The 24,441-nt window shown below is 42.6% G+C and overlaps 1 protein-coding gene across 1 annotated transcript; it reads left to right on the forward strand.

The window, feature by feature from the left end:
- The first annotated feature begins 111 nt into the window (after nucleotides 1-111).
- LOC144598872 (integral membrane protein 2B-like) lies at nucleotides 112-23,233 on the forward strand. Its single transcript, XM_078409410.1, has 6 exons — nucleotides 112-362; nucleotides 10,316-10,450; nucleotides 13,030-13,239; nucleotides 13,393-13,503; nucleotides 17,940-18,090; nucleotides 22,720-23,233. The coding sequence occupies exons 1-6, from the start codon at nucleotides 276-278 to the stop codon at nucleotides 22,806-22,808; spliced, it is 783 nt and encodes a 260-aa protein (XP_078265536.1). The 5' UTR covers nucleotides 112-275; the 3' UTR covers nucleotides 22,809-23,233.
- The last annotated feature ends 1,208 nt before the right edge of the window (nucleotides 23,234-24,441 follow it).

Below are 24,441 nucleotides of genomic sequence, written 5' to 3' on the forward strand. Positions count from 1 at the left end.
CCCAAGCGCCGGCGGGCATGCAGTTCCCGAGCGCTGGAGGGGGCGGGGCTGCGGTTCCCGAGCGCCGGTGGGGGCGGGGCTGTGGTCCCCGAGCGGGGGCGGGGCTGCGGTTCCCAAGCGGGGGCGGGGCTGTGGGCCCCGAGCGCTGGCGGGGGCGATTTCCTGCAGCCGAACGTCTTCGGAGGCTGTTTTATTTGGGAGGTGCGTCACGCAGATTATACGAGAGCGCAGGGCAGTCAGTCTGAGTAGTTGCAAGTTGGCTGCTGAGTTCCGTCATGGTGAAAGTGGCCTTTAACTCGGCGCTGAGCCAGAAGGCGCCCAAGAAGGATGAGAACAATGAGACGCTTATCATCCCTGAGAAGGTGGGTTGCCGGTTCGCCGTTTTCCTGCCGGCCCCAATCCCCTGTCCATCGACCTTCCGATTCGGTGCAGCTCATTCTGCATGGTATCATGCGCCTGTGGCGGTGGTGTAGGTTTGGTGTAAATATAACAAAGGGCGGTCTTTAGCGGGCTGTGGTTGGTATTTGGCCCTAGAACCGAGGACTGTGGGTTTCGACCTTAGTAGCAGCAGCGGCTGTAAAATGGCTGCCGGCCTCCTTGTCGGAGCTCGCTGGATCCCTGCCCCCTCCCGCAGTATACAGCAACGTCACTGGGGAAGCTCCAGCGTCTATAGTCCAGTCCTAACTCCGTATTGGCTTTGGATCAAACATAGACATAAAGTACTGGAGTAACTCAGCGGGTCAGGCAATAACTCTGGAGAAAAAGGATGTGTGACGTTTCAGGTCTGAACCCTTCTTCAGCCAGAGATGGTACCTGACCCGATGAGTTACTCCAGCACTTTGTGTATCTTTGGTGTAAACCGGCATCTCCATTTCATTTCTACACGTTTTGGCTTTGGAATAATTGGACTTTGAAATGAGTGATGTTTATCGATCAGAAGTGATGTTCAATGTTATTTCGGTGAGAGCACTGACAGGCAGGAAAGCAGCGTATTATGTGACTTTACTTTCGGAATATTTCAGTCCCACTATTCCTCGGAGTGATGGGAGGGTGAACGCATGAAAAAGTAAACATTAACTGCGGTGAACTGCTGGCTTGGTCAAACAGTTGGATTTTGAGGTTCAGAATAGACTGAAGTTTATGGGCGAGAATTGCAGAGTTTAGGAAGGAGCCAAATGGAAATAGATTTGTGTGCCTTTGAAACAAATTCTTAATTTATACGAATAGCAAATTGGGTGAATGAGTTTACAGGTTCTGCAGATAAATTTTAACTATCAGGAGGAGAATTTCATGTAAGTATTTAGAGGTCATGGTTATGATGTCTAAATTATGAACATAATGTGTGATTGACTCCTGCGTTTCCTGTTGTGCTGTCTCAATGCCCCGTTTGATTTATACATTTGTCAGCAATGTGATCTTGGGATAATTGACAATGTTAAAGGGTGTTTTGATAATATATCTTCATGTTGTTAGTTATTGACAAGGATATTGCATAATATTTTATTTTTCCTTGGAGGTTTTTGGCCCTACTCTCCAATCCTTCTCTCCAGAGATGCTGCCTGACCTGTTGAGTTACTCCAGCATTTTGTCTGTACCTTTGATTTAAACCAGCATCTGTAGTTCTTTCCTATATACCACTGCCCTACTTCTCTGCAAACTTTCTCTTGTGGCTTTTAACTCTCCTCAGATTCTTAAACTGATCACATATGTAAGGAGTAATTTACAGTAGCCAATTAACCTATTTGAATATGAGATAATGAAACACTTGGCCACAGAGTGGAAGTACAACTTTCAACCAGACTGCATGTGCTTGGTGGGTTTAATCATTCCGCGTGGATGTTTGTCTCTAAACCAATTTGGATTAATGTTTAAAATTTCCAGGCCTTGATGTTAACAATTTGATTTCATAAGACTATAATTAGAGCCTATGATAGACACAAAGCTAGAGTAACTCAGCAGGATAGGCAGCATCTATGGAGTGAAGGAATGGGTGACGTTTCGGGTCGAGACCCTTCAGAATAATTAGAGCCTGCTTCTCTGCATGGTATATTCTGCTTGACGCAACTTGTTTGTTGTTACTCCTCCCATTTTAACTATCCTTCAGCTTATCTTTATCCATGCACACATGCCTGCTTTCAAATTGATAGCATGTTTGGCATTCAAGTAATTCTAGTGAGTAGATAATGTTTTTATCCCTCCCCAGTGGTTCCTTGTTGAATTTAGAACATAGAAAATAGGTGCAGGAGGAGGCTATTTAGCCCTTTGAGCCAGCACTGCCATTCATTGTGATTATGGCTGATCATCCACAATCAGTAACGTGTGTGTGCCTTCTCCCCATATCCCTTGATTCCACTAGCCCCAAGAGCTCTAACTCTCTTTTAAATTCATCCAGTGAATTGGCCTCTATTGCCTTCTGTGGCAGAGAATTCCAGAAATTCGCAACTCTCTGGGTGAAAAAGTTTCTTCTCATCTCAGTTTTAAATGGCCTCCCCTTTATTCTTAGACTGTGGACCCTGGTTCTGGACTCCCCAACATTGGGAACATTTTCCCTGCATCTAGCTTGTCCTGTCCTTTTATAATTTTATACATCTCTATAAGATCCCCTCTCATCCTTCTAAACTCCAGTGAATACTAGTCTTTCCAATCTTTCCTCATGTGACAGTCCCACCATCCCAGGGATTAACCTCGCAAATCTACGCTGCACTGCCTTAATAGCAAGGATGTCCTTCCTCAAATTAGGAGACCTTCCTCATAATTCCTCAAATTATGCACACAATACTCCAGGTGTGGTCTCACCAGGGCCCTATCACAACTGCAGAAGGAACTCTTTACTCCTCTACTCAAATCCTCTCAATGAAGGCCAACATGCCATTAGCTTTCTTCACTTCCTGCTGTACCTGCACACTTACTTTCAGTGACTGGTGTACAAGGACACCCACCCATTACCTAATCTGACACCATTGAGATAATAAGGAAAAAAAAAACTGCAGATGCTGGTTTAAATCGAAGGTAGACACAAAATGCTGGAGTAACTCAGCGGGTCAGGCAGCATCTCGGGAGAGAAGGAATGGGTGACGTTTTCGGGTCCAGACCCTTCAGACGGATGTCAGGAGAGGCGGCGGGACAAAGATAGGATGCAGTCGGAGAAAGGTGGAACTGGGAAGGGGGAGGGGATAGAGAAGGGAAGCAGGGACTACCTGAAGTGGGAGAAGTCAATGTTCATACTGCTGGGGTGTAAACTGCCCAAGCAAAATATGACTTACTCTAACCTCTCTCCTCCTGAACGTACAGCCCTCCACTCACTCTGCAGCAACCCCGCCTTAGTAATCGAACCCACCGACAAGAGAGGTGCCCTGGTAGTCTGGTGCGCTGACCTGAGGGGGAGCAAGAACGGGGCTGCAGGATATTGAGGAGACCCTAGTGAGAGCCTCATCTATAATGGAAAAGGGGGACCCCCGTTTCCTAAAGAATGAGGACATCTCCAATGCCCTAGTATGGAACACCTCATCCTGGGCGCAGATGTGGCATTGACGGAGGAATTGGGAGTAGGGGATAGAGTTTTTACAGGAAATAGGGTGGGAAGAAGTGTAGTCAAGATAGCTTTGGGAGTCAGTGGGTTTGTAGTAAATGTCGGTCACTAGTCTGTGATGGAGATGGTGAGATCCAGAAACGGTAGGGAGATGTCAGAGATGGTCCAAGTATATTTAAGAGCAGGATGGAAATTAATGGTGAAATTGAGGGTCAGTGACTTCTGCATGGGTACAAGAGGTAGCACCAATGCAGTCGTCAATGGAGCGGAGGTAGAGTTCGGGGATTGGGCCAGCGTATGCCTGGAACAAGGAATGTTCGGCGTAACCTACAAAGAGGCAGGCATAGCTAGGGCCCATGCAAGTGCCCATAGCTACACCTTGGATTTGGAGGAAGTGGGAGGAGTCAAAGGAAAAGTTGTTGAGGGTAAGAGCTCTGCTAGGTGGAGGAGAGTATTAGTAGATGGAAATTGGCTGGTTCTATGGTCGAGGAAGAAACGGAGGGCTTCAAGACCATCCTGGTGGGGGATGGAGGGGTAGAGTGACTGGACATCCATAGTAAAGATGAGGGAGTGGGTGCCTGGAAAACAGAAATTATTGAGGAGACGGAGAGCATGTGAGGTGTCTTGGACAGAGGTAGGGAGGGATTGGACCGGGGGGATAGGATGGAGTCGAGGTAGGTGGAAATTAATTTGGTGGGACATGAACTGGCAGAAACAATGGGTTTGCCAGGATAGTTCTGTTTGTGGATTTTGTGGAGAAGGTAAAAACGGGCCATGCGGGGCTGGGGAACAATAAGGTTGGAGGCTTTAGGGGGCAGAGAGCCAGAAGAGATTAGATCAGTAATGGTGTTGAAGATTAAGGCCTGGTACTCATCTGTGGGGTCATGGTCCCAGGATAAGTAGGAGGAGGTGTCTGAGAGTTGTCGCCTGACCATCGGGCCCTGGGGATTTATCAGCCTTCAGTCCCATCAATCTACCCAGTACTATTTCTCGCCTAATGCAAATTTCTTTCAGTTCCTCCGACTTCCTAGATCCTCTGTCCTCCAGTACATCTGGGAGATTGTTTCTGTCTTCCTTAGTGAAGTCAGATCCGCAGTACCTGTTCAACTCTTCTGCCATTTCCTTGTTACCCATAATCATTTCACCCGTTTTTGCCTTCAAGGGGCCCACATTTGTCTTTACTAATCTTTTTCTCTTAACATACCTGAAGAAGCTTTTACTGTCCTTTATATTCTTGGCCAACTTCCCCTCGTACTTCATCTTTTCAGCCCGTATAGCCCGTTTTGTTATCTTCTGTTGTCCTTTGAAAGTTACCTAATCCTCTGGGTTCCCGCTATACTTTGCTATGTTATACATCTTTTCTTTTAGTTTTATTCCATCCCTAACTGCCTTTGTCAACCACGGTTGACATTTCTTCCTCTTTGGAATGAAATGGTCCTGCATCTTCTGGATTATGTTCAGAAATTCCTGCCATTGCTGTTCCACCGTCATTCCTGCTAGGATCCTTTTCCAGTCGACCTTGGCCAGCTCCTCTCTCATGCTTTCATAGTCCCCTTTGTTCAACTGCAACACTGATACTTCTGATTTAACCTTCTCCCTCTCAAATTGCAGATTAAAACTAATCATATTATGGTCATTTCCTCCAAGTGGTTCCTTTACCTTGAGTTCCCTTATTGGATCTGGTTCATTGGACAACACTAAATCCAGAATTGCCTTCTCTCTGGTAGGCTCCAGTACAAGCTGCTCTAAGAATCCATCTCGGAGGCACTCTACAAACTCCCTTTCTTGGCATCCAGAACCAACCTGATTTTCTCAGTCTACCTGCACAATTCACCCTTACCCCAAAACAGATCAGCATGGTCTAAGAATCTAAATCCCTGCCCCCGCACCAGTTCCTCAGCTACACATTCAGATCCCCTATCTCCCTGTTCCTGCCCTCACCAGCACGAGGAACTGAAAGCAAAACCGGAAATAACCACCCTGGAGGTCCTGCTTTTCAGCCTTTTTCCGAGCTCTAAAGTCACACTGCAGAATATCTTTCCTCTTCTTGCCGATGTCATTTGTGCCGACATGCACTACTACTTCTGGCTGCTCATCTTCACCCTTGAGGATGCTCTGCAATCGGTCCGTGAGATCCTGGAACCTCGCCCCAGGGAGGCAACACACCATTCTTGAATGCCGCTTGTTGACGCATAAACCCGTCTGTACCTCTCGCGATGGAGTCCCCTACTACCACGGCTCTGCCTGACGTCAGTCTCTTCGGCTTTGCCTCAGCGCCACGTTTTGCCTCAGATGTGTCCGCCACTCAGACTAGCAGTGTTTTCTGTCCTGACAGCTTCCAAGAGGGTGAACCTGTTTTCAAGAGATACAACCCGTGGGGTCTCTTGTACTCCAAGCTTCCTTCCCTTCCTCGCCATCGCCCACCTTCTCTCTTCCGGTACCTTCGGTGTAACAATCTCGCTGTAGGCCTTGTCCAGGAACATCTCGTTTTCTCGGATGATCCTGAGGTCATCCAGTTGCCTCTCGAGTTCCCAAGCACTGTTCTTCAGGAGCTGAACCTGGTCACACTTTCCACATTTGTAGCAGCCAGAGGCACCAGCGGTGTCCCTGACCTCCCACATCCCACAAACATCACACTGACTCGGCTTACCTGTCATTTCCTTGCAGCGTCTCACCCTCTCCAACATTTGGCGTAGTCTCCTCCCTCAGCCTTCTCGTCGAGGGCTCTTGAGCCAAAGACTTGCACTTTTCGCGACCACGCCGCTCCCCGAGAGCAAGCCTTGCTTATATTGGCTGTTAAATTGACTAATTAGCTAACTTACCAATTTGCTGATTTTATTGCTCAGCCAATCCCTGCACACATCCTTCACCTGCTGCTCCTCTGCCGACCTCGAAGGTCTGTGTTGTTGGCTGATCTTGACCGGTTTTTAAATCCCCGCTCCTGTAAAAAAAATACTGATAACTCCGAGAGATTACCTGCTCAGCCAATCCCCGCACTCAGTCCTTCACCTGCCGCTCCTCTGTCGATCTTCATGGTATGTGTTGTAGGCTGGTCCGACCGGTTTTTAAATCCCCCGCTCCAGTAAAAAAATACGGACAATTTAGTGGTTACCTGTATTTTATTTCCATCCAGCACTCCCCACTCCCCTCCTCCATCAAGTTCTAGATTACACACAAATATGTAACTTTTACAGGTGTCTTGAGTTAGGTTTTCCAGTGTTTAATTTGTGGACTTGATACCTGTAATTCATCTGTTCTCATCTTTGTTCTTGTATTTAGTTCATTCTTCCGTAGGTCATCTAATTGTTGTCATGATTCTCCAAACTACTAAATGCTTCCCAGGTATTGTGTGGGTAGTTTTCAGCTTTTCCTCTTTCGGCATGTCTATAGATCATGACTTCAGAGGTGCCAGTAAAGTAACTTTCCAGTCTGTGTTTTTTTGCATGCTTCTAATGTGCTTCTTGTAGAATTTTCTTCTACGTTGTTTTGTGTGGTGTGATTGTCCAAGGCTAATGTTTATCGTTTATTTCAAATTGCATTGAACGTGATGGTTAAGTTGACGCCACAAAATGCTGCAGTCCCACAGTGTTGGGTATGAAGCTTCCCGAATTTTGCCACAATGTATTCCAAGACAGATTGGTGTGTGACTTGGGTGAGCTTTCAAGTTGGTTATGTTCATATTGCTATCCTTGTACAAAGTGGAGTGTATAGATGTGGAAGATAACACCAAATCTTGGGCAGAATACATCCTTAAATATGGTACAAACTGCAGGCACATTATGCTGGCAGTTGAGTGGCTTATTGCATAAAGTGGTGGATGCATCAAACAAGTTGTTTTGTTGGAGCTATATTCACTCTGGTAAATAGTGAGTATTATTCTGCTTCATGTTTTGTAGATGGTTAAAAGGCTATAGGAATCGGTCTCTGACCTATTCTTGTGGTTGCAGTATTCGGGTAGTCCTATGAAAATGAGTCAATGGTGAATTCTAAAACGTTAAAAAGAGGATTGGTGATGTTAACATTGTTTAATGTCAGAGACTTTTTTTGAGTTAATCATCATCTGCAATATGTATGATTCTACTCCATGAGTTTCTGAGTTAATCTTGTTTTCATTTAAAATTCTTATCTCCTTCTACTCCAAAAGAAGGATTTAGTTCATTCCTGTTATCAGTGTGTTTGGATGTTCTACCTTTTTCTAAACCCTCTTCCTCTCCCGATGGAAAGGTTAAACTGTACTAATTCCAACTGTGGGAGGATATGTCACTGTTGTGAACAAGCTCTCCTGCACTGGTGCAGCACTCTCTCCTCCCCCACTCTCCCCCCCCCTCCTCACTCCCCTCTCATCCCCTCCTCTCCCTCTCTCCTCCCCCCTCCCCCTTCCTCCACCCCTCCCTTCCTCCAACCCCTCCTCTCCCCTCTTCCCCTCCCCCACCACTCCATCCCCCTCAATCCCCCCTTACCTCCCTCCCTCCCTAGGAGATAGATTTAAACTTTAAAATGTGAATAACAAAAAAATATAACACCGATTTCAATGAAACTTCTTCCATTAGCACCAAAGGGATGGCGGTGAGTAAGGTGGGCCTAAAATTGCCGCGCTATCGTGTACCGTTTTGGCTGTAGTTCAGGAACAAATAAAACAAACAAATGAGTTTTAGTATATTGATGACTTGGCTTCATAACTTCAACTTCCAAGTTGTATTGAAAAAAACTTGCAAAGGAATAAGTGTAGTAATGTGACTTATTTTAACAGGGAATATTATGATGTATTTTTTAAAAGGATAATGTTATGATCCATAACAATGCAGTTCTGAGTTGTTAAATTGTTAAAGTTATTCTAGTCGCTGCCTAAATTTCTATTGTGAAGGATGTAAAGGGAAAACGTATAAAATTGTGACTGTCTTTAAGGAATTGATTAAGGAGTGACTGACAAGGGCAGATTCTTTTATGATGAAAGAAAAGCGGATGTATCTTAACACGTCACATGTCCTTTATTTGTGGAAGTGAAAACATTTTTGAACAGGTTTTTGTGACTCAAGATCTTTTTCTTCTTGCCCACCAGGCACCTCGTGCATCTCATCCCTTCCATCTTGTTATTCCAAGCTGCATAAATTACAAACTTATTTAACCTTCCCTGCAGCCTTACAGATTGCCACATCCTCTAATATTGTATAATCTAACTTGCTTTATAGCCATGGCCCTCTTTGTTCTGAACTATATGACCTTTGCCTTCCTTGCATACTTTTATTACTCGCCCTTCACTACTCTAAATCCTAGTTTATTCAATATTTTCTGGTCTATCACTTCATCTTGGTCCTTTTCCTAAATTTTCCCTGTTTAATCAATATTTCCTTCATCTGGATTTTTAGGCATTGGATTTACTGAAGGATCTACATCTGAGCTTGTTGGAATTTAACCATGTACATTTTCCAAAAGAAACTTCCATAGTGCAAATGACTTTCTTGACGAATAACACCATTACTATTTAATGAGGGAACATCTGCTTGAGTTGAAAGGAAATGAAAATACTGCACAAATGCAAGCTTTTATGTCTCATTGTTGCCATTGGGCTGTTGTAGATGTGAACAATTATCTGCAGACTTAAAAATTGTGTGTGCCATATATATTAAAAGAACGGTAATGATATTAAAAATTGTGCCCTTCCCCTTCCTCCACATATTTTTGCACAAATAGAATCTGTTATTTGAGGAATGATGTTCTTCTGTGGCAGAAACTTTTTTCCACCAAAGGAAATTGGGGAAATGCTCTGAAGGCAGAATTTTGTGCAATGTTGTTAAAGTTGCAGCAGAAATGTATGTTTGTGCTTCCTATCCACGAAGATGTGAAAAAAATGACGATGCTACAATTAATTTAAGAATAATGTTTAACTATAGAGTGGGGCAACTTGTTGATCCCTCTTGCTGTGGTTCTTCACTGTGATCTATTTGACATGGTTTAACTGGTTGACACATTAACTAAAACTATAAGCAGAAATTGTGTAGGAAAGAAAAGCAGATGCTTGTTTACACCGACAAAAGGCACAAAAAGCTGGAGTAACTCAGTGGGTTAGGCAGCATTTCTGGAGGAAAGGAATAGGTGATGTTTTGGGCCAACCCGCTCCGCTCTTTCTCTCCCCCGCTCCCCTCCCCCCCCCCCCCGTCACAAAAGGGATCAGCCGTTGCATACAGCACACAATCCTCTGACATTTTCGCCGCCTCCAATGGGATCCCACTGGGCAGCTTACAACACTGGTATGAATATTGATTTCTCTAACTTCTCCTCCTCCACCCTAGTCATCATACTAGTTTCAGTCATCCTGCTAAGTTTCACTTTGTAGTACTCGTTACCACCTTTCCCACAGCCAACAAGGGACCATTGTGGGCCCCACCTTTCCTTGACCATCATTGCTGGCTTTTTCTTTTTTGATCTGTCTTTTTGAATATCTTTCATTCATTTCTTCTATATACCTTTATATATCTCTTGTTCCCTCTCCGCTTACTTAGTCTGAAGAAGGGTCTCGACCCAAAAAGCCACTTCTTCCTTTTTTCCAGAGATGCTCTGTGACCCGCCGAGTTACTCCAGCTTTTTATGTCTATCTTCACTTTAAACAGATACTGTTTTGTAAGGATGTTTCTAATGTTAGTCGTAAATATCCTTGCATTAATGCAGTTGGATCAATGACAACTGAAATCTAAAGCTGGAAATTTTGATTCTTTGAAGATTCAAGTTAAGCCAATTTGTATATTTGTAGGCCCTTGGTTTGACATGCCAAATACTTTTTTCATGCAGGATCCAGAGGAGGAAGTCGTACCATTTAGACACCAATCACGTGTCTGGTGCTGGTGTATGTGTCTTGGACTAGCTCTCATGTTGTCTGGTGTTGTGGTTGGTGGTGCATATCTCTACCGATATTTTATCGTACAGGTAGGAGAATGATTAAGGGGATTAATCTTTGTTTTTTTACTCTTAATGTGTCTGATGCTGTTCAAGAATGACTACTAGCATTGATTGCTTGACAATTTGTTGCACAAATTTGAGTACAGGTTCTCCACCATTTTGTTTTCCTCTATCGACTGGTGGTTTGGCACCTCCTTTAATCCGGACAAAATTACAGGAGTGGACTTGAAGTTAGTCCCCGCCAAAAATGTGGCACCGAGGCTGGGAGAGGCAGCTGATCTTTACCTCATTGAGTCTTCTGCAGCAGGTCGAGTTTGTCCCTTGCTGCTGAGGCACTAGATCACTGTCCCGGCCAGAGCTAGCAGATCCTTTTCTCTACTCGACATTCGAGGCCGACTAGACGGACCATTCTGGTACCATTAGACTTCTGAGGCCATGACCTCTGTTGTTTCGGCAAAACGGATAATCCAGAAAAGTTCTGGAATCAAGGGTGCTGGAAAATAGGTGGTGGACCTGCAGTTTTTTTTCCTGAATGAATAAACTGACACAACAAGAACTACTTTGTCCACACAACTTTACCTGTCATATAACACTTAGTCTATTGTTTGCAACTTAAAGTTAGTAGCCTCAAAATATCAAGGAGTTCTTCAACTCCCATTAGGGTGAAACATACAGGGTGTGGCAAATATTTACGGCTGAGAAATGAGTTGGCAGGTTATGGTAGGCAAAATGAGGAAATGGTGTTCAAATCATGTACGAACAAGCAGGCGGAGATGTTAAAACAAAACCAGAAAATTCTAGAAATACTTGGGTCAGGCCACTTTTTGGAAGTGAAATCGTGATCACCCAACCAAATGTCGATAAGGTGATGGCTTTGTGGAATTTGTTCATCAATCCACAAGGGAGACTGAAATTACTATTGCTTGCCATCTTAATTCTTCATCTCGTTCCCATTCTGGCCAAACGGTCTGTGATCTGTGTTGTCATGGGCCAACAAAAGCTTGAGGAACAACACCTCATTTTCTGTCTAGGCTTGTTGTACCCTTCTGGGCTCTTATTAAATTCTAAAACTTCGGGTAATTTGATTTCTTCGTCTGTATCTACTTGCAATATTAGTTAAGCTTGTTTTGCCTATTTCTTCCTCGCTGTCTATGCCCTGCTATATTAGTTTTGCATTTCACAACTCCCACATTCTTTTATGTTGGTTCCTGCTCTTTGATTGCTCATTAACCAGGTGACCTTGTTTATAGCATGTCCCCATGATGACCCCATTGTCCCGCTATCAGCAACATCCCACATTTCCTGTAGCTATACAAGCTACTTTGGTTGCCTCAGGTCACCGCCTCAGGTATTCACTCCGTTCCTATTCCCACTTCAGTAGGGTGGCCAGACCTGCAGAGTATTTCCTGTATTTTCTGTTTTAGATTTCTTGTATCTGCTGTTTATTGAGTTTCAGTAAGCTGAGATGTTTGTGAAATAAGTGATGAAAAAACTCAGTCATGGTACAGGTACAATGAAAATCTTGCAGCATTTTACAAGTACATGGGCTCACAAACATTTTTGGAAAGCAAACGTTTGAGCAAGTAAATTGAATAGAATTTGTCGCACCAATTCACCCAATTGATTGGAAGAATCAGGTTTAATATTTTCCACTGACCTAAAATGGCACAATCAAATCTTTGAAAATACCACAGATGATAATACCAGAACTACTATTTATTGTTCTTAAAGCAAATCTATGTTCTAATAGTTCAATATTCAAGATGCTGATGGATGCTCCAGTATGTAGAGTTTAGAGATACAGCGCAGAAACAGGCCCTTTGGCCCACCGGGTCCGTGCTGACCAGTGATATCTGCACATTAACACTATCCTATACCCACGAGGGACAATTTTTACATTTTATCAAGCCAATTGACCTACATACCTGTACGTCTTTGGAGTGGGGGAGGAAACCAAAGATCTGGGAGAAAATCCACGCAGGTCACGGGGAGAATGTACAAACTCCGTACAGACAGCACCCGTAGTCGGGATTGAACCTGGGTCTCTGGCGCTGCATTCGCTGTAAGGCAGCAACTCTACCGCTGCACCACCGTGCCGCCCTACTTGTACATGTACTTTGACACAACTCGTCCATTTTTTTTAGTCTGTTTTCAAATAAAATCGTGAACGTTAAAAATTAGAACTGTTTATAGTGCATCTATACTTATAACAACAATTTATTGTAGTCAAATGTTGCATGTTGCCTGCAGATACATCAATTTATCCACTGGAAACTGGCTTGACCATATTTGATGTTTAAAATGGATAATTGCAATTCATTATTTTCATTTGGTCCATGCACAGCTTCTGCAACAGTTAATTTGTCGTGTTCATTTGGCACAATTAAGTACGTGATAAATAGTACTAAAATACCTAGTACTGAAGTAACTCTGCTGTAACATTTTTTCAGAGGTTGAATTGGGGTTCTCTCAATCCTGTCAAATGTCCTTTTTGTTTCCTTTTTTTCGATGATGACTTCTTTCTTTTGCAGAAATAGATGCCACAATTTTAATAGGAATACAATTGAAGTTTAATATTGGATTTCTGGTGTTAATTTTTTTTCTAGGAAGGTGAAGTTTTCTTCTGTGGTCTCAAGTACAGTGACCCCAAAGACTATCTTGTCCCTGATATTGCTGCTGGTTCACAAGTAGCTCCATACCAATCTATTGAAGAAAATATTCGCATTTTGGAGGATGATGAAGTTGAACTGATCAATGTTCTTGTCCCAGACTTTGCTGATGGTGATCCAGCAGATATTGTTCATGATTTCCACAGGGTATGCATTAATTGCTGCATTTGAGCATGACATTTTGTTTCATTCACTTTTAAATAGCTTTATTTTTCAACTTTATTTTAAATCAAACATTTTTAATCTATATTCTAATGTGTAACTTAGCATGAGTTTATTAAAATAGATTTTCTTTCCTAGGGCTTGACAGCATACCTTGATCTGGGTTTGAATAAATGCTATGTGATTCCTCTAAATTCATCTATTGTCATGCCACCACGCAGTTTGTTTGAATTGCTAATCAACATCAAGGTATGTGCAAGTTAATATTCACTTTCTGGGTTTGACCAAATGGCACAATGGGATAAAAGATTGTTGTCTTGTTGCCAGTTTAGATGGAATCTGGAGATGCTCAAATTTAGAAAGCATATACAAGCTCCAGTTTTTCTTGAACATGGCATGACTTTGGAATTGGACCGTGAACTTCCCCTCTGCTTAATGTGGTTTAGGAAAATCTTAATTTGAATAGTATTACAGCTACTAAAGTTAGAGCATAGACTATCAGCTCTTAAACTGTTTTTATGATTATCTTTCTGTAAAGATGGCAAGAGTAGATTTAGAGATACAGCGCAGAAACAGGCCCTTCGGCCCACCGGGTCCGCGTCGCCCAGTGATCCCCACACATTAACACCATCCTACACCCACTAGGAACAATTTTTACATTTGCCCAGCCAATTAACCTACAAACCTGTACATCTTTGGAGTGTGGGAGGACACCGAAGATCTCGGACAAAACCCACGCAGGTCACGGGGAGAACGTACAAACTCCGTACAGTACATCACCCATAGTCACCCAGCAGAGAAATATCCCGCGGCCTATTTCAGGCCGCACCGGACGGTGAAATGTCCGCGACCCGCGACATACTATTGACAGTTGCAATTGATTACTTTAGATTAGATACAGTGTGAAAACAGGCCCTTCGGCCCACCGAGTGCACACCGGCCAACGATCACCTATACACTAGTTCTATCTTATCTCACTTTTGCATCTACTCGCTACACAATCGGGGCAATTTAGAGGCCAATTAACCTGCAATCCTGCATGTCTTAGGGATGTGGGAGGATATCAGAGGATCCAGAGAAAATCCACACGTCACAGGGAGAACGTACAAACTACTCACAGACAGACCTGCAGCCAGGATCGGACCTGGGGCTTGGGCGCTGTAAGGCAGCAACTCCACCATTGTGTTGCTCTGTAGCCCTTATAGAAGCTTGTAGAAGGACCATTCTGAAGTTTGATAACAAAAGAGAAGACAATATCATATATTAATAACAAAATGTCAAAGGATTTCCAAAACGTATTCTTTGCATTACAAATTTCAATCATAAAAAGACAGTGTTGGAATAACTCAGCGGGTCAGACCACATAGTTATAGAGTCATACAGCGTGGAAACAGGCCCTTTGGCGCAACTTGCCTACGCCGACCAACATGTCCCATCTACTCTCCTCTCGTCTGCCTGCGTTTGGCCCATATCCCTCTAAACCTGCCCTATCCATGTACCTGTCTAAACGTTTCTTAAACATTGCAATAGTTCCCGCCTCAACTACCTCTTCCAGCAGCTTGTTCCATACACCCACCACCCTTTGTGTGATAAAGTTACCTATCGTGTTTCTATTAAATCTGTCGTCCTCACCGTAAACTTATGTCCACTGATTATTGATTCCCTACTCTGTGCATCTACCCAATCTGTTCCCCTCATGATTTTGTACACCTCTAAGATCACCCCTCATCCTCCTGCTCTCCAAGGAATAGTCCTAGCCTGCTCAACCTCTCCCTAGGCTCTGGCACTCGAGTCCTGGCAACATCCTTATAAATCTTCCCTGCACCCTTTCCAGCTTGGCAACATCTTTCCTATAACATGGTGCCCAACACAATACTCTAAATGTGGCTTCAATAATGTTTTATATAACTGCAACATGACCTCCCAATTTCTATACTCAAAGCCAATGTGCCAAAATCCCTTTTGACCACCCTATCTACCTGTGGTGCCACCTTCAACGAACTGTGTACCTGCTCTCCTTGAACCCTCTGCTCTACAACATTCCCCAGAGCCCTACCATTCATTGTATAGGTCCTGCCCATGTTCGTCTTCCCAAAATGCAACACCTCACTTTTCTCAGTATTAAATTTCATCAACCATTCCTCAGCCCACCTGCCCGGTTCATAATCCTGCTGCAATTATTGACAACCATCTTCACTATCTACCACCCACTTTTGCATCATCTGCAAATTTGTTAATTGTGCCATGTATGTTCTCAGATGACAAATGCCCAGCTGTGAACTAGTCACAGACCTCCAGTCTGAAAAGCAACCTTCCATCATCACCCTCTGCCTCCTTCAATTAAGCAAAATTTCTGTCCATTCAGCTATCTCTCTTTGGATCCCATGGGATCTAACCTTCCAGAGTACCCTACCATGCAAAACCTTGTTGAATGCTTATCAATATCTGTACACAGATATCTTAAGCATTAAGCCATGGCAAATGGAATGTTTTGTATCAGCTTTTGGGATGTGGGCATTGGAAACAAGACCTACCTTTATTGTCCAGCCCTAAATTACTTTGAAGGTGGCAGTGAGCCACCTTGAACTACTGCAGTGCTTCAAATGCTTTTGGGAGAGAATCACAATATATCCAAGTCCAAATGGTGAGGGAATCCTGCAGTGATGACAGTGGTTTTAGAGAAGTGGGTTATTCATTAGTAGGAATAAAAACTATTTGTGATGTAATACTTGGATCTCTGTGTACTCGTGAAAAATGTTTAGCATACAGATATTGCCAAGTAATCATGGAGGTAAATTGAATATTATCCTTCATTGTAACAAATGTATAAGGGGTATTTTTTAGATCAGGACGACATCTAGTAAATTATCTTGGCAATGGTGGGGCTAACAAATGTAGAGCTGATAATGCCATATTATTGAGGATGAAAAAAATATTGGATGAGAAACATTTGGTAGCTATGAAAGTGGATAAATTGATGGACATAGGTTAAGAGGCAAGTAAGTAGATTGCAGAGGGTCTTTCCAATCTGATACATGTGGAAGGTTGCATACTTGCTAATGTTCTACCATAGTTTAGAAAAAGAAAAGGAGTGTTATGAGGTGGTATAATTGGTGGACAAACTATTGGAATCTGTGGTATTGGCTTTCATTTAAAAAAAAAAAAATCAATGGGGTTACTCAGCAGAGATTTTAGGGAAGTGCATATCTGGCACACTAATTTTTTTCCGTGGGTAAATTGAATTAAGGCAGTGTTTGATGTAGTCTACGTGGATTAAAATGAAGCACTTAATATTCCACATGGCTAAAGAGCAAAAGCTCATGGAACAAAAGCAGTTGAATCAAAAATTGCTCTGGCAGGAAGTGCAGGGTAATGATATACTGTGATTGGAAGCATATATGTTATGGGATAGATGTACTGTGTGAGATCTAAATAATAAATATCTTTTAGTATAGCTTGTTTGAAGTATAACTGAAGTTTGAAGACATAAAAATGTAGCCATAGGATTGCCAATGGGGAAGAAAACATTAAACTGCAGGAAAATATGGATGGACTGCAATGTATCAAATTGAATGCAATTCAGACTGAGGTAATGAATTTGGTAAGATGCAAGCATAAACACAAAGGATTTGTGTCCACAATACCTAAAAGGATATCAAGGTTTTTAAACTATGCCTCAACATTTATCCCAATATCAAAGTGGGGAGGTTGTGTAACGGCTAATACCACTCAAATTTGATCCAGTTGGTTTACTGCATATATTTCTAGCCACAATATTACAGGAAAGATGTGACTGCACAGAGAGCATATGGCTGCATACAATGTTGCGAGAGGACGTTTGATTAAGTTAGATCCGTATTTCTTTGGGAGAAACATAGAGACCTAGAGTATATTGGGATGAGCTAATTTATCTGTATGTCAAAAGTCAGGGGTTCTGGACATCTGAGGTGTTTTTCCTCTCTGCTATTTGACCTGCTGGGTATTTCCAGTTTTGTCTGTTATTTCAGATTTCTAGCATCTGCAGTTTTTTTGTTTTTTTAAAGTTTTTTTTTAATAGGGCTTTAGACTTAATGTTGCAAAGTGTGATAAGGCTGGTAGCCTTTTGACTGTCTTTTAATTCCTTTACCTTCCTGTTTAGTTCAAGAGAATTGGATTTCAGTGCTTTGATTTGCATACAGTTAGCATGTTTTTGAAAAACACTCCCTCAAAACCTTTGTGTATTTCTAGAGTAAATAAAGAGTGCTCACATTTTTTTCAGTCTGCTTCCTTGGTACCCTCAGAAAGGGTAAGCCTAGCTAAGATAAATACCATGAACAAAGTACTAACATTCTTTTATCTTGACATGTGCCTTGCAGGTCAGGGGAACTACTTTCTAAGATTTTTTTTAATATCCTGCAGATAATGCTTTTAAATCTCTTTTCAATAATGTGTCAAGATGGCATGGTGAATTGACGTATGCGTTTGCATACTTTTATTTCCCTTTGCTTTCTTGAAGATAACTTCTTTTTGGTATGGATCCTTGAGTTGCCATTATTACATAATTTGCATGTTCATTTAATATTCTTCTTGCTGAACCCCATTCGGTTGTGTTTAGCTGAGGTCACTGGATGGTTGAGGGGATGAGTAAGTTTGAGTATCAAGTGCCTTTCATACTCACTTTAAAATATCCTCAATTATTTGAACAGGCTGGCACCTATTTGCCCCAGTCTTACTTGATCCATGAAGAGATGGTGGTTACTGATGAGATTGAAAATGTGGATGAGCTTGGATTCTTTATTGCGCGTCTTTGTCATGGGAAGAAGAGCTTCAAGCTTCAACGTAGAGATCTTGCAAAAGGTAACAAGATATTTTGTGCCGTTTTGATGTAACAGCTTTTTACTCGTTTTAACCGCATAAATTTAAAAGTATTAAATTGTATTGTGTCCATGTATGAAGTGTCTAAAAATCCAATTATTTTCCAGTTACACTAACTTGTCTGTTCTCTCAGTTCCAGGGTCAAAGATACTTTTTTACATAATTAGCGGTCTTTTTTGTGCAATAGATCCATTCTTGATTTTTGCACTACATATTCCAAACCTCCCGACCCTTCCAAATTTGGCAGAATGTTTCCGCTTATTTCATTTCCGCCATTCCAATTTTGCCTCACATAATTCCGCAAAACACACACCCCGCCGCGCGCCGAGCCCCGCCCCTCTGCTCGCCAGGCCCCGCCACGTAGCGTGAGGCACATTGATGTTGAGAGGGGATGGGGCGGGTGAATGGGGGAGTTGGGGTAAGGGGGAGGGGAGTTGGGGTTGGAGAGAGGGATGTAGGGCGGGGCGGAGGAAGGGTGTGGGAGGGGAGTGGAAGGAGGGGTGGGGGGAGCGGAGGTGGGGAGAGTGGGGGGGGCATGGACCCTTGTGATTTGCTTTTGAAGACCACTGGAGCAAGAGGGTCTTCAATGAAATTAGGTATATGCAGTTTTAAATGAAAGTCTTTCTTCGTAACTTAGCAAACCTCCCAACCCTTCTGAATTTGGCGGAAAGATTCACTTTCTTATTTCATTTCCGTCACTCCGATTTCACCTCACATTTTTCCGCAAAACACTTGCCTCGCCGCTCGCCCTGCTTCTCCCCTCGCCGCCGGCCTCCCCTCGCTGCGTATTGAGAGGCCCGTTGATGTTGAGAGGGGATGGCGTGCGGGGGAGGGGGGTGGGGGAGAATGGGAGTGGAGGTGGGGAGGGTGGGAGTGGGGGGAAGGGGGGAGTAGGGGGAAAGTGGGAGGGACATAGACTGTTGTGATTTGCTGTTGAAGACCACTGGAGCAAGTATGTCTTCAATGAAATTAGGTATGTGCAGTTTTAAATGAAACTCTTTCTTCATAACTTAGTCATACATTTTGTGTATGGAAAAAACAAAATAGAGAAAACAAATCAAAACCATTTTTTCTTTGTTGTGAAAAGTATTTCTGTTCAATAATCTTTCTATAAATAGCAGAATACACTCATGATAGGCCTGACATTGTACATGTAGTCCAAGAACCACAGACTGTTGGAAATAATAGTCATTTTTCACACATGAATGTAGCGCAACGCATGCGCGCGCGTTTGGCATGCAAACTTTTTTTTGCTGAAAAGTTGCATTACGCGCCATATTATGAATTTTGATGTACAATTCTGAATTTTGGACATCAAAATTCTGAATTTGTAAAATCAATTATTTGGGAGGTCTGACTTAGTCATACATTTTATGACCATTGTTCTTTTATTCAATACCAAGAGAATTGGGATGTGTAAGGATAAAGCAAAATAGAAAAAAAAACATTTTTTTCTTTGTTGTACATAGAATTTCTGTTCAATAACTTTTCTATCAATAGAATATTCTCATGATAGGCCTGACATTGTACATGCAGTCCAAGAACTACAGACTGTTGGAAATAATAGTCGTTTTTCACAATGCGTATGTGCATTTGGCATGCACTTTTTTTTTTTTTTGCTGAAAAGTTGTAATATTATGAATTTTGCTGTAAAATTCTGAACTTTAGACATCAAAATTATGAATTTGTAAAATCAAATGTTGGGAGGTCTGATATTCCAGATACAGGGATAGCACAATTGATCTCAACTGTCTTCCAGCACTTGAAAGTCGAGTTGCAGGTAGATAAGGTGGTCAAGAAGGCTTTTGGCACTTTGGCCTTCTTCAGTCAGAGTATCGAGGAGAGAAGTTGGGAGGTCATGTTGCAGTTGTATAAGATGTCGGTGAGATTGCATTTAGAATATTGTGTTCAGGTACATGTTATATACCATGTTTTCTATTTTGCACCATGTTATAGGAAAGATATTGTCACGCACGAAAGGGTTCAGAAAAGATTTACGAGGATGTTGCCAGGACTAGAGGGTGTGAGCTATATGGAGAGGTTGAGTAGGCAAAATAGCTGATTTGAGATAAATCTCTAATTCTCAATGACCGTAGACCCATTTTCAGAGGAATGATTACATCACTTCAGTTTTACTGACATACATAATTAGGAGGTGGATTAATCCAAATAATTACAAATCTAATGGTTTCAATTATCTGCTGAATTCCATGGGGTCATTAATTAGAGCTCTTAAGGATAGCGGAGTCAGGGGGTATGGGGAGAAGGCAGGAACGGGGTACTGATTGAGAATGATCAGCCATGATCACATTGAATGGCGGTGCTGGCTCGAAGGGCCGAATGGCCTCCTGCGTCTATTGTCTAGGCTGGGTCTCTATTCCATGGAGCGCAGGAGAATGAGGGGAGATCTTATAAAGGTATACAAAATCAAGAGAGGAATAGATTGGGTAGATGCACAGTCGTTTGTCTAGAGTAGGGGAATTGAGGACCAGAGGACATAGATTCAAGGTGAAGGGGAAAAGATTTAACAGGAATCCGAGGGGTAACCTTTACACACAAAGGGTGGTGGGTGTATGAAACAAGCTGCCAGAGGCGGTAGTTGAGGCTGGGACTATCCCATCGTTTAAGAAACAATTAGACAGGTACATGGAAAGGACAGGTTTGAAGGGATATGGACCAAGCGCGGGCAAGCGGGACTGGTGTAGCTGGGACATTGTTGGCTGGTGTGGGCGAGTTGGGTCGAAGGGCCTGTTTCCACATTATCACTCTATGACTCTATGTTCAACTTGTCTCTCTTCCCCCACACTGTTATTCCTCTGAAGTCTGCTGTGAATGCTTGTTTACTACCTTTATTGTCTTGGGAATCGTTATATCTTTGTTCACAACTTATTGGCACTTGAGTAATTTCAACTTGCTTCTCCTTTGCTCCGTCTAAAGACTTCATTTTATATGTGCCCTCTTGGACAGGCCTGCAGTAGGGAGAAGAGACTCACTTCTCTGGTCTTTGTGACCTGTCACTCATTACACTATTGCTTTCCTCTACGCAGCCTTTGAGTCATTTTGAAGCAAGTTATCGTTAATGGGACATGATCACAATCATTGTCAAATTACCGAGTTAATGTAATTCCTAACTGCTTATAAGCTGTCCTACCACTTTCAAATTTCAATTGTTATTTTAAAATTGTACTTTTTATTTTGTTGGCCCACAGTTTAGCTAAATAATACCTTTGCATTGAATTGTCATATGTTTTTGCCCATTCTACGATGGTCTACATTGAATTGATCAGTTACCATTACCATATCCATAAGTTTCTTTTTGGTTTGCCCCTTAATTTGAGTAAATATTAGCTGGGGAAATAAATGCGATCCAACCGATGACAAAAACAAGTCAACTCATTTTCTTTTGAGTTAGCATGTCTGCTCTTCCAGCATTGAGGTTGCATTATTTTTTATCACAATTGACACTAGGAAGTAATTTACTTAGCAAAAAAATGAGCCAAAATACAGTCATCCCCTGTACAATTCTGTAAGAGCAGATTTCCGTTATCTGAGCAGTATTATGGCTGCTCAGGAAAAGGAAATGTGCTCTTACAGAATTCGGAAACCACTACTGTTTGAGATACAAATGACACTTGTTCTTTATAGAAAATCAGAATAAGTAGCATTTTTCTTGGATCATCCCCTCCTTTCCCCCCACCATCCACCCTCCCCTCCCAACCCCCAAGTAATGTGGGGAGGTGGATTTTGAGAATTCGTTTGAACATGGAGTGGCACTGAGCTAAAGTAAATATGTTCAAGACCACAGAGAAAACTCCTATCAACTACCCATCTGTAGGGGAGGTGACATAAATATAGTCATTTGGTTTGGAAGGAGTGGAAGCTAATTTCCTTTTCATTGATGGCTAAATGGATACGGAGACTGGTAAATGAAATTTGTGATTTGTTAATGCTTGTTGCTGGCACATGTGTGGTTGGCAATTTTGTTTAAGTCAAAGCAAAAAACAAACTGCTGAAGGAATTTGGTGGGTTAAACAGCTTCTGGGGGGGGGGGGGGGGGGGGAGGGTGGTTAGAAATGATCAGTCCTGTCAATAATTCCTCTCCTGACAGATGCTGTTCGACTCTGTTCCTCCAGTTTTTTCTTGCTTCACATTCCAGTGACCAGCAACTCAACAGTTTTTTTCTCTAGACAAGTAAAAATTTGTATAAGAACTCGAATAGCAATGTACCTTGGATATCTTAAATAAGGCATAATATGGTAGTGAGGGTAATGACTAATAGTAAAAATGAAATTTTAAGTTTGAAACTGTAAAATGAAAAGACACAGAAAAGCTGCAGGCTTTTCTCGTTAAATTCCACCATTTGCACCATTTTGTTTCTATCTCGAGTCTTGGTTACTATCTACATTCCATCCCCATTCCTTGTTGTGCAATAGTTGGAGAGAGCAAGATTATTGAAGTATGCTGAATTGTTCATTATTCATCCAACTTATGGTTCATTTTCTTGGCTTTGAGGTATTTGCTATTTTGTGGAATGCTGAATGAAAATTTTGTGCTGCAGTTATGAGGTAAGCAGCATTTGCCATTTAACATTTTTTTTTTCTCTTTTGTTAGGAATCCAAAAGCGGAATGCATTGAAGTGTTTCAAGATTATTCATTTTGAAAGTAACATTGCTGTTGAAACTCTCGTCTGTGAACAATAATTGTAGAAGACTCCATATTGAGCCCACAAAATCACTTTTTTTTCTTGGTGTGCAATGCATTTTTCATTATTTTTTTTTAGTGTTGTAAACAGGGTTTACTTTTTGCAATGTTCCTCTCTGCTTAAATACTATCAGAACTGTAAGATGAAAGTAGATGTTTAAAGATATGATGGTAGTTTGTGAAAAGAGGATAATGCCAATATTTCTATTCATTTCAATAGTGGGCTGTATTATATTAGACTGGAATTAATACTTTTTTGAATTGTGGGAAGAAACTGGAGATTCCTCACTTTTTTTTCTCAAATCTGTTAATCTATATACTAGGCACTGGATGGGGGTGAAAGAGGAGAACATAATATGGTAAAGGCATTTGACTAATTGCTGATTTTTGTGTATATAACCTAAAATAAAAAAATGTAAATGGTTTTGTATGTACTGAATATTTGCTGAACACCTTTAACAGAAAAGAAATATCCACTGTAGTTGCTCAGTTTGGACCCATCTAGTGCATAGCTTGGCGAGGACAGTTGGCAAAAGACTGGAAAACCCAGATGAAGCTGTAAAATGCAGGTGAGCTGCCACTGAAACTAGGATAAACAAAAAATTGGAGTAACTCAGCGGGACAGGCAGCATCTCTGGAGAGAAGGAATGGGTGACGTCTCTGGTCAAGACCTTTCTTCAGACTCAACCCGAAACGTCACCCATTCCTTCTCTCGCAGATGTTGCCTGTCCTGCTGAGTTACTCCAACTTTTTGTATCTATGGTTTAAACCAGCATCTGCAGTTCCTTTCTACACTGAAACAAGGATGTTGTAAACTTGGCATTTCAGAGTATATGTGGAATGAGAAGAATTAATGTTACAAATAAGTAACCTTGCAGCAGAATTGGCATGATACAAACAGGAAAATTAGTTACCTAAAATTATTGAATGCCGCGCTGCCTGCCGGGAGGTGTAGTCTCAGCTCGTGCTGCCCGCCGGGAGGTGTTGTCCCAGCTCCTGCTGCCCGCTGGGAGGTGTAGTTCCAACTCCCGCTGCCGCGCTGCCTGCCGGGAGGTGTAGTCCCAGCTCGTGCTGCTGTGTTGCCCGCCGGGAGCGAGGTGTCGTCCCAGCTCCCGCTGCCCGCTGGGAGGTGTAGTCCCAGCTCCCGCCACCGCGCTGCCCGCAGGGGGGTGTAGTCCCAGCTCCTGCTGCCGTGTTGCCCGCTGGGAGGTGTAGTCCCAGCTCACGCTGCCGTGTTGCCCGCCGGGAGGTGTAATCCTAGCTCCCGCAGCCGTGTTGCCCGCCAGGAGGTGTAGTCCCAGCTCCTGCTGCCGTGTTGCCCGCAGGGGGGTGTAGTCCCAGCTCCCGCCGGGCCCCAGCCGCCGCTGATCTGCACTGCACACAAGGGGGAAGTGGGCGTAGGGGGGGATGAAATGGGTGAGAAGGGGGGAGGGGAGGGTGCTAGAGAGGTTTGGACCCAATGGGTCCATAGCAGCTAGTTGTTTCTAAATTTATATCCTCCACCAATGTTTTGTACACCTATTTTTGTTTTATATTCTTTCATGGCTTTGGTCTTTTACCTGTCCCTTTTGTGTGATTCCATCCTCCACCAGAAGCCTTTGTTTTGCTGATAATCTCTCTGTTCCTTTTATA

The sequence above is a fragment of the Rhinoraja longicauda genome, chromosome 12 (genome assembly GCF_053455715.1).
Source record: "Rhinoraja longicauda isolate Sanriku21f chromosome 12, sRhiLon1.1, whole genome shotgun sequence".
Classification (NCBI taxonomy): Eukaryota; Metazoa; Chordata; class Chondrichthyes; order Rajiformes; family Arhynchobatidae; genus Rhinoraja; species Rhinoraja longicauda.

Bases quoted from the DNA above. Each gene is read 5' to 3' on its own strand.
- LOC144598872 (XM_078409410.1), top strand. From the start codon at position 276: ATGGTGAAAGTGGCCTTTAACTCGGCGCTGAGCCAGAAGGCGCCCAAG. The intron at 10,451-13,029 runs GTAGGAGAATGA...TTTTTTTTCTAG, and splicing joins ACCGATATTTTATCGTACAG to GAAGGTGAAGTTTTCTTCTG. The intron at 13,240-13,392 runs GTATGCATTAAT...TTTCTTTCCTAG, and splicing joins TTGTTCATGATTTCCACAGG to GGCTTGACAGCATACCTTGA.